Source organism: Mustela nigripes, chromosome X (assembly GCF_022355385.1).
Source record: "Mustela nigripes isolate SB6536 chromosome X, MUSNIG.SB6536, whole genome shotgun sequence".
Lineage (NCBI taxonomy): Eukaryota > Metazoa > Chordata > Mammalia > Carnivora > Mustelidae > Mustela > Mustela nigripes.
The window spans coordinates 20,482,812-20,496,563 of record NC_081575.1 but is presented as its reverse complement, the minus strand read 5'-3'; the positions used below and the strand labels follow the sequence as shown (position 1 = coordinate 20,496,563).

The 13,752-nt window shown below is 51.7% G+C and overlaps 1 protein-coding gene across 1 annotated transcript in view; it reads left to right on the top strand.

Annotated features, from left to right (window-relative positions):
- XPNPEP2 (X-prolyl aminopeptidase 2) overlaps positions 1-13,727 on the top strand; it is a 27,694-nt gene extending 13,967 nt beyond the window's left edge. Inside the window, exons 12-21 of the mRNA XM_059386039.1 lie at positions 521-630; positions 1,388-1,465; positions 2,687-2,758; positions 4,791-4,851; positions 6,207-6,276; positions 6,720-6,824; positions 7,266-7,325; positions 7,800-7,876; positions 11,630-11,719; positions 12,284-13,727. Coding sequence (XP_059242022.1) covers positions 521-630; positions 1,388-1,465; positions 2,687-2,758; positions 4,791-4,851; positions 6,207-6,276; positions 6,720-6,824; positions 7,266-7,325; positions 7,800-7,876; positions 11,630-11,719; positions 12,284-12,478 — 918 coding nt within the window. The 3' untranslated portion in view covers positions 12,479-13,727. The remainder of the gene's footprint in view (positions 1-520; positions 631-1,387; positions 1,466-2,686; positions 2,759-4,790; positions 4,852-6,206; positions 6,277-6,719; positions 6,825-7,265; positions 7,326-7,799; positions 7,877-11,629; positions 11,720-12,283) is intronic.
- Positions 13,728-13,752: the final 25 nt, after the last annotated feature.

The following is a 13,752-nucleotide window of genomic DNA, read 5'->3' as shown; positions in this document are numbered from 1 at the left end:
CCACCCTTGCAAGAGGATGGCTTGCTTTTTTTGGATATTCCTGTCCAGACGAGAAGAAATCGCCTCATTTTACCAAACTTTTTCTTATAGAAAAGTCTAAACATATACAAAAGTAGAAGAACTAGCCTAACGATTACCCCGCACCCTCCCGCAGCTTCAGCATAGGCAGCTTGTGGCCCTTTGGTCTGAAAGGCCACGGTCCTTGCCTGCATGCCCATCCTCTGCCCAGGGATGGTTTTAAAGCAAATCCCAGCTATCATCCGGTTTCTCCTGTGAAAACTTTAGTATCTCTAAAAGATAGCACTTCAGTCAGTATCTCTGAAAGATAAGAACTCTTTTCAAAACATAATCACACTATGATCATATATAAACTTGGACAAGAATCCCTTAATATCATCAAACAGTCAGGGAAGCCCTCGAGTGTGGGGAGCTCAGCTCCGGGGGCAGCTGTCTGATCTCCCCGGTCCCAGAGTCGGGGCTGCGAGCTCAGCCGGCCCCCTGCTCTGCTCGCCCGCTCCAGGTGCGGGACGCCGTGGCTGTGATCCGCTACTTGGTGTGGCTGGAGAAGAACGTGCCCAAAGGCACGGTGGATGAGTTCTCAGGGGCCCAGTGGCTAGACCAGTTCCGCAGGTGAAGAACCGCCACCCGCCTTTGGAACCGGCTATCTTTAAGTCTGGGGGTGGGGGCAGGGAGGGAGACTTGGCCTCTTTACTTCAGCAGGAAGGAAGGCCCTCCTCCTACTGGGGGGCCTCTGTGGAACAAGGAGTAACAGGTCCGTGGGTAGTAGGAGACTGGGCAGGGCGTCTTCCATGACAGTCCCCGGCCCCCTGCTGAAAGCAGGCCAACTTGAAGGGCCACAACCCATCAGTGCCCCCTAGTGTCTGCTTCAGGCACAGACCCTCTCTCCCCTGCAGGGAGGGCGGTGGGGAGGCTGGGTCAGGCCAGGTGGGGCTCCTGGAACAGCTTGAAAATACCAAGTTGGGAGCGACCTTCCCTGAGAGCACGTCTGACTCAGGCCGTAAGCAGGCTTGAGGTGCAGGCTGCTGCCCTGGGCCTGGGGAAGCTTTCAGACACAAGGAGCTAGGATTCTTTACTCTTGCTTTACCACAAACTTGCTGTGGGACCATGGGCCTTGGTTTTCCCATCTGTAAAATGGAGGTGGAGGGGAGTAATTAGTGTCTACAGTCCCTCCTTCTCTGATCTGGAAGGCTCTGTAGCTGACAGACTGGAGCCTGGGAAGATGGCGCCCGGAGGTGGGGCTGGGAGGGCCCAATGGAGTCTGGCTGAGGTAGAGGCAGCCGTGACCTTCATTTGCCCTGGTTAGATATCCTGGGCCCTGCCTAGCTTCTGAGTCGTCTGTTGACCATTTCTGCCATGTGATTTCCAGAGAGGAAGCGTTCTCCTCTGGACCCAGTTTCGAAACCATCTCTGCCAGTGGCCTGAATGCTGCCTTAGCCCACTACAGGTACTTCAGGAGAAGAAATTTTCTAGGCCCCCAGGGTGTGGAGACCGTGATGTATGTGGTGGGGGTAGGGGGTATGGGGTGTTGGTGGTGGCTCTGGGACCCAAGTCCACATTAAGGTTTGAGGACTTTAGTACTGTGGAGGCTACGGGTGGGCAGTGGACCTCAGTCAGGGGTCGGGGGTGGCTCTGGGACCCAAGTCCACATTAAGGTTTGAGGACTTTAGTACTGTGGGGGCTACGGGTGGGCAGTGGACCTCAGTCAGGGGTCGAGAGTCTTCTTGAAATGAAAAGGCCCAAGCAGTTTTCTGCCAGGAAAGGCTGAGACTTTGTGAGCACACAGGGCTGAGGGATCTGGAAGGGAGGGAGGTCTGCTTTTGGATGCTTTTCCTTGGCTTCCTGTGAGTTATTTATATTAGCTAATTCTTGAAGCTCACGATCGAATACACAGGGAGAAAAGCCTATTTACTCAGCCTGGGCCGATGAAGGTGGGCCCAGAGGTGAGCTAACCAGATGTTTGGCTCCGTAGAAAACAAACACCTACAGGCCTGCCTGATGGAATTTGGGGGCCCAAACTGATCAGAAGGCCTCAGCCTGGCGCAGGCTCAGCAAGAGCAGATCAAAGGCCCTCCAAGGGCCAGTCTGTCCTACTCCAGAATTCCCTCCCCTGGAACCTCCCAAGCCTGCAGCTGCCTTGGCCTTCTCCCCACTAGAGAGTAGCAGGAGAGGAGCTCCTTGGCCTTACCGACTCCTGCTTTCCAGCCTCACCCTCAAGGACCTCCCCCCCTTCCCCCCTTCCTGTGTCTTGGCTTCTCGGAGCCCTCTGCTCTCAGAGGTCATAGAAAGTTAGAGGGGGCACGGGACTGAGCGTCTGCGTCCAGGCCCAGCTCCTTCCCAGCTTTACCACACAGCTTCCCACAAGCCACCGAGCCTCTGCTGGCCTGCATCTCCCTATGCAGGAGGAGATGGTGGCCCTGGATGCTCTCTGAGGCTCTCCAGGCTCCCGCCTTCCAGGCTCCTATCTCTCTCCCTTCCTGGAAGCCTTGCTCGGTGAGGTACAAGATCAACAGGAGTGCACTGAGGACATTCATGGCATCAACCGACTACTTGCCCAGGGCTCTTGGGGATATAAGGGGTGAGGGGGTCCCCTGCTTCCACTCAGGACCCCCACCCTGCCCAGTGCAGGCTTAGGCCGCGCCCTTCTCAGTGGCTCTCCCCTTCCTAGTCCAACCAAGGAGCAGCACCGGAAGCTGTCTTCAGATGAGATGTACTTGCTGGATTCTGGGGGGCAATACTGGTAAGTATCCCCCACCCTGCCCCGGCTGACTACCTCAGCTCAGACATCCAGGGCTTCCCAAGAGCAGACCACAGCTCTGCCCTTCCTGGGTGTGAATCCTCTGTCTGAGAAAGGAGAGCCCTGGATGGAATGAGCCTGAGCATCCTGCCCATTTGCACACCTGGGGACCCCTGCTCGGTGGAAAACACACAAAAACCTCAAGAGTGGGGCTGCTTGTGCAGCACCTCAGTGAGAATCAGGAATCATCTCTCCTTGCTCAAGTAAAACGTTCCTGAAGCTCACATATCATGACACAGTCTGAGCAGCCCTGCCTGGCCGCACAGACACCGTGCCCATGTTCTCATCCACTTGTGTGTACCCAAGACATGGTCCCCATGCCACCAGCAGCACAAGTTCCCCCCACATTGCAGACGAGGTACCCATGTCAGGTTGGAGTAGGGGGCAAGATCAGGCCTCCGAGAGCAGCAGGCAGGTAAGAAAAGCAGTCTCGGGGGATGCCTGGAGCCCAGTTGGAACTGGGCACACCTGTCAGCACGGGTATGTGTCTGTGAGTAGATATGCGTGAGTGTGTGCGTGGCCATGTTGCGTTCTGTAGGAGGGCCCTGTCCCCTGCTCCAAGACTCCACGATCCGTGTGTCTGTCTACCTGTGTGCTCTCATTGGCATTCCTATATAACCACGAAGTGCCTGGTACCCCTTTAGCCGTGCTACCCTTGTACAGTGCACAGTCTGAACACCTAGACAGGACAGATGTGCAGAATAGGCTGACCCAATTTTTCCAAATGTGTGACCCATCATTCACACAGAAGTTGAGATGAGCCAGTAGGTTTTTCCTCCCTTCTCATCTAGGAAGCAAGTGGATTGTGGAAAGCGTGGGTGGGGCTGGTTGGGGGGAGCAAGGGGTGTGCTGAACTGATGGAGGAGCAAGGAGTTTCAAACCGTTTCCCATTGTCTGTCCCGTGGAAATGATGAACGTGCTAATGACAATGGCTCTTCGCTTGTTCCAAGCGCAGCTCTGGGAGCTAACACGAGAGCTTAGCCTAGCAGACTTTGCTCATCCCCACTTTGGCGTTGTGTGTACTGTGTACTTGAGACAGCCAGTGTGTAAAGAGGAAGTGGATTTGTAGGGCGTTGCTGGACTGGGGCACTCTCTGAGCAGGGTGAGGCCAGGGAAATGGTCACCTCACTTCCTCTTCTCTCCTTCTTGAAGAAGTCAGCCACGCCCTGTGACCTGCTCCCAGGGAGGAATCCCCAGGGCGCTGGGACCATTTCTCCCCTCCCCCTCCCTGGTGATGGCCACAGGGGCCATCTGGGGGCACAGCTGCCACTGGTGGTTGGGAGTCAGACATTTTGGCTCCTGGCTTCAGTTCCCTGGAACTCTGAGCAAGTCCTTGGGTCAGATCCATGTTTACAAGGAGAGGACTGTGCAGAGTCAGCATTTGCTCCAGGCCTGGCTTCACTGAGGCTCAGAAAGGGAGATAGCTCATGGCCTCACTTGGGGAGTGAGGGTAATGGGAAATGAGGATAGCGTGGCCTCTTCTGCTACCTCTCCAAGGGAGCTGCAAAAGTGTTCTAGAAATGGGAAATAGCTATGTGAATGTGTAAGAGTGCGACGATCTCGCTGAACCTCAGTTTCTCCACTGGTAAAAATGGGATATCTCCCTCCCTCCGGCCTCCCTGAGAGCCTGGAAGAAACTCTGCTTTGAAAGCCAAGCTGACCCAAGAAATTCATGTTTATAAAACAGCCAAAATAGGCGATATGGAGGTGAGGGTATGTATGTGGGACATCAGGATTGTCACACAACCTAGCGATTTTGAACTCAACAGCTTGGCAGAATCCCTTTATGCACAGATGCTGAAAATGGGAAAAAATAGCATCTGTGCTCTTCCTTTACCCCTAAGCCACCTCAGCCCCCCCCCCCCCCATTCCTGCTGCTCGAACCCGAGTGGAAAGCACACGGGAAGCACACAGCCACGATCCCTACTCCGAGGTACTCAGCAGAACTGTATATGTTGATTTTCCTTGTCCACAGGGATGGAACCACAGACATCACCAGAACAATCCACTGGGGTACCCCCTCTGCTTTCCAAAAGGTAAGCATTGGACCCAGAATTCCTCTACCCACCTTTACCCAAGAGACATCCAAGCAATCACTCCAGCAAGAGCCCTTCATTTTACAGAGGCTAAAACTGAGGCCCAGAGAAGTTAAGCAGTTTGCCCAGGGTCACACAGCAAGGTAGAACTAGAAAACTGAATGCTCCTGGCTATTTCCCCAAAGATATTTCAGCTTCCAACAGGACCTCAGCTGAAGCTCTTCATCATCCCTTTTCAGGAAATCAGTGAACAAATATTTACTTGGTGCTGTCTGTGTGCCTAAACCTGTGTGCAGCAGGAAGGAAGGAAAAAAGCATTCTAGGCAGAGAGAAATAGCACAGGCAGTCTCAGAGGTGAGGTAGAAAGGAGCTGGAGGTTTCCAGAAAGGAGCGAGGGCTGGTCCACCTGGAGCAGAAGCGAGGACTTCCCCTGCATGCACTGAGCGCCTCTGAATGGGTGGGAAGCGGCGGGGTTGGGGGTGGGGGTTGCATTGATGCATTCGGCAAGCAGACCATGACTCAGGCATGGTGCTGGAAAGAGAGAAAAAATCAAAAGCTGGCCAGGTCTCTAGGAGCTCACAGTTTCATGGGTTGAGTCCACAGGCTGTCCTGCACAAGATGACAAGCCTCTGTGTGTGTGTGTGTGTGTGTGTGTGTGTGTGTGTGTATGATGAAAGGAACTTACCACATTGTCACAAGGAATAAAGAGGTTTCTGTCAGCCTATCTCCCTCCCTTTATCCCTTTATCCACAAGGTGACCAGCCCACCCAAGCAAAGCTGACCTCCCAGATTATGGGGCCCCAACCAGAACCCAAGGCCTTAAGAAAACTGAAGGATGAGCATAACAGTAATAAGGGCACTGACTTCTATTTGAACATTTACTGTTTGAAGCACCTTATGTGTGGGAGTTTACCTACTCCTCCCAACAGCCTTCTGAGCTAGTGCTCTGATCATTCCAATACAAAGGATGAAACTGAGGCACCGAGTGGCTAAAGTTGCTTGCCCAAGTCTCAGAGTTTGTGAGTGGCCAGCTTGGGATTCTAGCTCAGGGAGCTTGCCTCCCGACTCCCAACTCCCTACTGTCAGGCCTCAGCCCGCCACCATGTATATAAATGTCCTTTGTGGGCCAGCCAAAGAGAACCACATGGACCAAGCTCCAGGTTTCAACAGGTCCCCTCAGCTGCCCCTGACCATTTTCCAGAACATGAGTGACCACACCTGAGCACACACCTTCCCCCCAACTAAGCCCCCCTGCAGGCCTGGACCCATACACCTGTGTGGGCCCAGGCTGAGCACCTGAAAACTACCAAGACCCTCCTCTTACTCAGCATGTTACCTCTTCCTCTCCCCATCAGGAGGCATATACCCGCGTGTTGATTGGAAATATCGATCTGTCCAGACTCGTCTTTCCTGCTAGTACATCAGGTGGGTTTTGGAAAGCAGGCTGGGCCCAGCGACTCAGGCCCTGATTTCACTGGACCCAGATGGCCACCCTGGGAAGCTATTGGGGCACGGATTATACCCTCATCCCATCCATTGTATAGATTGTATAGATCCCACCCAGAGAGTGAAAGCAACTTGTCCAAGGTCACACAGAAGGTTACTGGGGGAGGAAGCCTTGAACCCAGGCCTCCTGCCTCCTAATTCAATACTATATGTCCATGGGGAGGGTGAGGTCTCTGTGGGTTATAGCAGTCATAGGTACGATGTGAAACGTGCTGGGGAAAGTGCGTGCTAGCTAAGCTTCCTCTCAAGAGCAACTCTCCACAGGTACCATCTTGGGAGTTGGCCCCGGGACAAGAAAGCAGCATGGGGTGAAGCAGAGCGTCTGGGGTCCAGCCGATTGATTGGAGCCATCTCTCTTCCAGGGCGAGTGATGGAGGTCTTTGCCCGAAGAGCCTTGTGGGATGTTGGGCTCAATTATGGTCACGGGACAGGCCATGGCATTGGCAACTTCCTGTGCGTGCACGAGTGTAGGTGTCTCTTTTACACTTCCCTGGGGTCCCCCGTCTTATGAAGGAGGTAGAGCATTTCACAGGTATGGAAACGACTAAGACCCACAGGGATGCAGTGACCCACCCAGGGTTACCCAGCTGGTGGGAGGTGATGCTCCACAAGGTAAGTGAGAAATGGTAGGAACTGGCCCTTCCTGCTGCCTGCTTGGCATTGGGGAAGGGTTCAGAGAGAAGAGTGGCAGGTCAAGGCCTAGCAGCTGGCTGGCATCAATGTCAGAGTAATGAAAAGCAGAGCCCGTCTGGTCTCCATACCAGCCCTAGGAAGACAGTGATGTGGTGGACTAGTGCTGCTAGAGAATCCCCAGCAGTCCCCAGTTATCTGCTCCTCCCTAGAGCCTGCTAGTTTCCAAGCTGGTGAGTATGGGAGAGTTGACATCATGCCTACATCTACTTTTCCAGGGCCAGTGGGATTCCAGTCTGGCAACCTCCCCATGGCCAAGGGCATGTTCACGTCCATCGGTATGGCTCTTGGGCTCTTCCACCCCGCTCCCTACCCTAAGACCAGCATATGACTGCAGTTGAGGGAGCTCCAGCCTTCAGAGAGCATGCCAGGCACAGGCCCTCTGGGCTCCCGCACTCCCAGCCCCAAGTGCATTGTCCCATCCGAACCCTAAATCCCTTCAGCTCAAACCTTCCTTTTGCGCTTGGGAGTTGGTTCCTGGTTGTACATCCAAACTCTGGAGTCTCCAGTCAAATGCTGGGGTAACAGGACAGTAGCACGCCAGGAGATAGGAGTGCCTCCAGGATCCAAGTGAGCTCTTATGTCTTCCCTGCTGGGCCATAAGGCCTGGCCTCCCCTATGGTCAGCGGTGGGTCTGCCTGAGCCTGGAGCAGCCAGGCAGCTGGGCCTCCAGCCACTCCTCGATTGGTACAGGAAACATGGACTTGGGTCCTTCTCCTGCTTAATACCACCAGCATCTCTGTGTTTCCTAGAGCCTGGTTACTATCAGGATGGAGAATTTGGGATACGTCTTGAAGATGTGGCCCTCGTGGTAGAAGCAAAGACCAAGGTAAAGTGCTGCTGGGACGGGTTAGAGCTGCAGACAGCGTGGCAGGGACTTTGGGCTCCATGGCGTATAAGGAAGGACATTTAATAGGTGGACATGAATTGATTTAGAGTTTTCCTGTGCTCCAGAAACATTCCATAATAGCTCAGAATTTCTCAGGCCTGTTTGCACATTAGAATATCAGCATCATCAGAAGAGCCTTTTGGTTTTAATGCTGATGCCCAGGGGCACCTGGGTGGCTCAGTGGGTTAAGCCTCTGCCTTTGGCTCGGGTCATGATCCCAGGGTCCTGGGATCGAGTCCCACATCAGGCTCTCTGCTTGGCGGGGAGCCGGCTTCTCCCTCTCTGCCTGCCTCTCTGCCTACTTGTGATCTCTGTCTGTCAAATAAATAAATAAAATATTTAAAACAAACTAACAAAAAGATCACCTGTAGTTTTAAAAAATGCTGATGCCCAGGTCCCACTCTAGACCAAATGAATCAGTATCCCTGTCCTAAATTATTGGTCTTCGATGCCTATAATAATCACCAGGGGAGCTTGTTAGATACGAAGATTCCCTATAATAGCAACCGACAGGATAAAATACCTACATATAAACATAAAAAGACTTATACAGAGAAAATCTCTACTGAGGGCCATAAAAAAGATTTAAGTAAATGGTGCTCTCTGGAAAGAAGCCTCAATATTATGGAGATGTCATTTTTCCCAAAATCAATTTATAAATTCAAGACCACCTCAATTTCAGTGTTAGCGGGATGCTTTTGTAACTTCACAAAATGATAGTACTGTTTGTTTGTAGAATTAACATGCATGGGGGCACCTGGGTAGCTCAGTGTGTTAAAGCCTCTGCCTTAGGCTCAGGTCATGATCCCAGGGTCTTGGGATCGAGCCCTGCATCGGGCTCTCTGCTCAGTGGGGAGCCTGCTTCCTCCTCTCTCTCTCTCTCTCTCTCTCTCTCTGCCTGCCTCTCTGCCTACTTGTGATCTGCCAAGTAAATAAATAAAAATCTTTTAAAAAATAAAAAAATTAACATGCAAAAATAACTAGGTAGCCAGGAAATTTCTGGAAAAGAAGAGCAATAAGGTAAACCGGCCTTTCAGATATTAACACATACAATGAAGCTACTGTAATGAAAACAGTATGGCACCACAGATGGGAGAGACAGATGTCACAGTGGAACAAAACAACTAATCCAGAAATATACCCTCTAATTTCCTTTTTTTCTTGGGGTTTGGGGTGGAACAGAAGGAGAGAGAGAGAATCTTAAGCAGGCACCACACTGGGGGTAGAGCCTGACATGGGGCTCAATCTCACAACCCTGAGATCACGACCTGAGCCCAAATCAAGACTCGGATGCTTTACTAGCTGAGCCACCCAGGTGCCCTTCTAAGTTCTGTAAACAAAATGGGAATTTAATTTATAATAAAACCGGGGTTTCAAAACAGTAAAGACAAGAGAGATTTAATAAATGGGCAGGGGGAAATGGCTAGTCATTTGGGGGGCTACTTAAGTGAAGAACCTTCCTGTTACCCCAAAATAAAATTCTGAATGGATCAAGATTTAAAGGTTAAACCATAAAAGATCTGGAAGAAATCTATATAAATTCATTTATAATCGGAGGGTGGAAATGGGCCTTTCTATGCAAGATATCCAAAAGCCGTGAAGAAAAAGATAGATAAATTAAATGTAAAACTGTCTATATGGAGGGGTGCCTGGGTGGCTCAGTCGGCTGGGTGTCTGCCTTCAGCTCAGGTCATGATCCCGGGGTCCCGGGATTGAGCCCCACAGCAGGCTCCCTGCTCAGTGGGGGGTCTGCCTCTCCCTCTGCCCCTCCCCCCTGCTCATGTTTTCTTTCCCTCTCTCTCTCTCTCTCTCTCTCACTCAAATAAGTAAAATCTTTAAAAAGAAAAACCCTGTATATACGGAAACAATATCATAAACAAAGTGAAAATATGTATGACAAATAGAGTAGGTACCACAGGGAAAGCATGCGTTTCCTTCTTTTGCCATGAGCTTTTTACAAATCATTAAGACAAAAATCAGGAAAAGAGGCAAGGGACATGAAGAGGCAACTCTATGATAAACACAAATGATCCATAAGCAAGCAAAGATGCTCGACTTTACTCTTAAAGGAACACAAATCAAAATAACAATAGATTACCATGTTTCACCTATCTGATTGGCAAACAATGAGTGATTTTAATGATATCCAGATTGACTCACAGTGACTCTATGAGGAAATGGGCCCTCTCACACACTGCTGGAGGAAGCACAAATTGATACAATCTTTCTAGAGGACAGTTTGACAATATCAATAAAAATATCTATTTAAAATGCCTTGGGGCGCCTGGGTGGCTCAGTTAGTTAAGCATCTGCCTTCCGATCAGGTCATGATCCCGGCGTCTTGGGGATGAAGCCAAAAGCCCCACATCTGGGTTCCCTGCTCAGTGGGAAGTCTGCTTCTCCTTCTCTCTCTGCCCCTCCCCCTGCTCCTTCTCTCTCTCTCTCTCACTCACACACACACACACACACACTCTCTCTCTCTCTCAAATAAATAAATAAAAGCTTTTTAAAAATAAAATAAAATAACATAAAATAAAATGCCCATACCTTTTGTCTCGGCAATCCCTCTCCCAGATATGTGTCTTCTGGATCTAGTCCCACAAGGTCACCAAGATGTTTTGTACATTGATGTGGGTTGTAGCATCGATAGTCATAGTAAAAAAAGAAGTGGAAACAGCCTAAGTATCCGCCACTGGTTAAGTATATCGTCATGCATACTGTGGACCCTTACACAGCCCTTAGAAAAGAGGGAGGTAGATATCCTCGTGTTAATATGCAGCGCTTGCATACATTTACCATCAACAGGGTGTTGAGAAGGTGCAGAAAAGCATGTGGTAGGATCCATTTTGTGTGGATTAAAATAATTAATTAATGGATTAATTACTGTATATGTCTTAAATGTTTTCAGGAAGGGAACTGGGCAGGGAGGAGACTTTCCATTTTTATTGTGTATCTTATGGTAGTTTGAATTTTCTAAGCACATCCATGCAAGGGATCTCTGGGAAATGGGAATTATGGACTATTTTGTCTTTTTTATGCCTATTTCTATAGGTAGGTCAATCAAGAGATGCAAAGAGATTTATATAGAGATAGAAATATATAAAGATATATATTAGATAGATAGATATAAAAACCTAATAACTTACCTTAAAATTATTTAAATGTGAGTTCCCAGCCCTGTGCAAGAAGTTCTCACTCCAGTGGTCTGGGGGGTGGACCTGGGAATCTACATATTAAACAAGGCCCCCGCGGTGTCATAGAGCACACACTTTGAGAAATAGAGATCTCAGGCACCTGGGTGGCTCAGTGAGTTAAAACCTCTGTCTTCAGCTCGGGTCATGGTCTCAGGGTCCCGGGATCAGGCCCCACATCAGGCTCTCTGCTCAACAGGGAACCTGCTTCTCCCTCTCTCTGCCTGCCTCTCTGCCTACTTGTGATCTCTGTCAAATAAATAAATAAAATCTTTTTTTAAAAAGAGAGAAATACAGATCTGATAAGCACCAAAGATGAGGTGCTGAGTGCAGACTGGGTGTGGGGGCTGGACATGGGGGCTGTAGGACGTCCAGCCTACCTTGAGTCTCGGGCTTGACGAGGGCCCATTCCCTGCACCCATGGCTTCTGTGTGGGGCCCCTCAGCCAAGTCCCTCCTACTCACTCATTCTCCTGCTTTCCTCCCTTCCTCTGACATTCCAGTACCCAGGGTCCTACCTGACCTTTGAAGTGGTGTCCTTGGTACCCTATGACCGGAACCTCATTGACGTCAGCCTGTTGTCTCCCGAACACGTAAGTGACCCTCAGCACTGTCCATCTTTCAGCGCATGAACCATGACTGCCTTCTTCCTAACCCTGGGCCTCTCTCACCTCTGCTTTCCCTACCCCAAGACCCTCTGCCACTTCCCCTCCCCTGGGACAGTCCACACTGTTGGCTTGGAGGCACACACTGGGGGCTCCCCAGAGAATCCAAAGCTTCTAGAACTCTCTGGTCCCCCCAACCTGCCCAACCCTAGGTAGTGAACTCCTGGGGAGTCTGAGACTGAGTCTCTGGACTCTGCCACCTGAAATCCTAATATAAGCCTCAGTCTCTTCTTCTATAAAATGGGGATAATAATGTTTGCCCAACGTTCATTCCACTCCCATCCCCCACCCTCCCCAAGAAAGTCACCGTGACACTAAATGGTCACTGTAGCAAACTGCCTCTGAAAAGCCCCCAGAGAATGTCTGTGGCCTGATGGTGGCTGGGCGCCAGGGTGGGCAGCCGGAATACCGTCGAGTGGACTGGCTGGCACGAAGACCTCCTCTCGTGGCAGCTTGGCCTGCGGAGGCCCTCAGCCCTCCTTCCCTTTGCAGCTCCAGTACCTGAACCGCTACTACCAGACCATCCGCGAGAAGGTGGGCCCAGTGCTGCAGCAGCGCTTGCTGCTGGAGGAGTTGGAGTGGCTGCAGCGGCACACAGAGCCCCTGTCCGCCAGGGCCCCGTGTACTGCCTCCTTGGCCTCTCTGCTGGCAGTCTCCTCTCTTTCCATCCTCAGCTGGAGCGTCTAAACGCGCAGACTCCCTGGCCAACGCTCTAGCTCATCGCCCCTCACCCTGCACCACCCGCGCTCCCAGAGCCCCCGCCAGCCCATTGCCCGGAAACCACTGCCCTCAGCTTTCTTCTCCAGGACTAAACCCCAGCGACCCAGGGCTTCTTGGCCCTGGCATGTCCCCGGTGGGCCTGTCCACCTCACCCTAGGCTCCCAACCCCTAGCCCTGGGATAGGAGAGTCCGTTGGCACCTTTCCTCTTGTGAGCCCAGTAGGCCTAACCTATAACCGCCACCCCCGCAAAGACCAGTGTAAGGCAGTACCCTATCCCTAGGGTCTCCATGCCACCCCCCCAGAGCCCCACCCTATAGCCCCCTGCTGGATATACTCGGAGCTCTTCCCACCCCCACTGGCTCCTGACTTGGTCTTTCCACACCCTTGAAGCTGCTTCTGACCATCCCCCAACCCGCCCCTGGCCCTACAGCGCCCTTCCGGCCTAGGGTCCCTGCTGAACCTGTGAAGGGAGAGGAAGGGAAGGAGGCTGAGTCTTCTGCAACCAGGGAGGCCAGCCAGAAAGGGGCACGTCCGTACACCAGCCTGCCCCCCACGTGAGATTGTCACTTCTAAACCCTGGGTGGATTCCATGCCAAGGCACAAGACAGGGAGTTCAGCCATAGGAACTGGGCCGTGGGGTAGGAGGGAATGTGGGACGCATTTTGGAGTATGACCCGAGCCAAAGTTGGCAACAGCCTCAGCAGCAGTGCCCAATCAGTCTCCCAGACTCCCCAGCACGTGTGTGGCCATTTTAACCTTCCAAAATGCAGCTACGATGACAATGCCAACAAATCCTCCAGCATCCTCAGATAGTCTTTAACTTGTGTGGGCTGGCTCAACTTGTGGGACTCTGCTTTTCCCATTTTACAGATAGGAAAACTGACTTCCGGACACGGGGGACCTCTCCAAGGATACAGTGTTTGGTTGGGACATGGTGGAGTCAGAATGGGCCCGCAGTCCAGCTATTTTGCCCTTTGGCACCATGTAAAATCCCTTAGCATACCTCCCAGCCCCTTCCAAGTTCACTGAGCCTGCTGCTGGGGGCAGGGCGGAGGGGAGGGAGGGAGTTTTCTTTGGTCAGCCTTGCCGTTAGCCACCTGGGCTCACATCCTGCTCGATACTTAAAACAGCATGGCAACGAAGCCTGCCTCTGGGTTTTACACTGTGTCTTCTGTGTTGCTGGGGACTGCTGTTACCTGTGGCTTTTGTGGTGGGGGAGGAAGGGGAGGGGGAGAAGGGC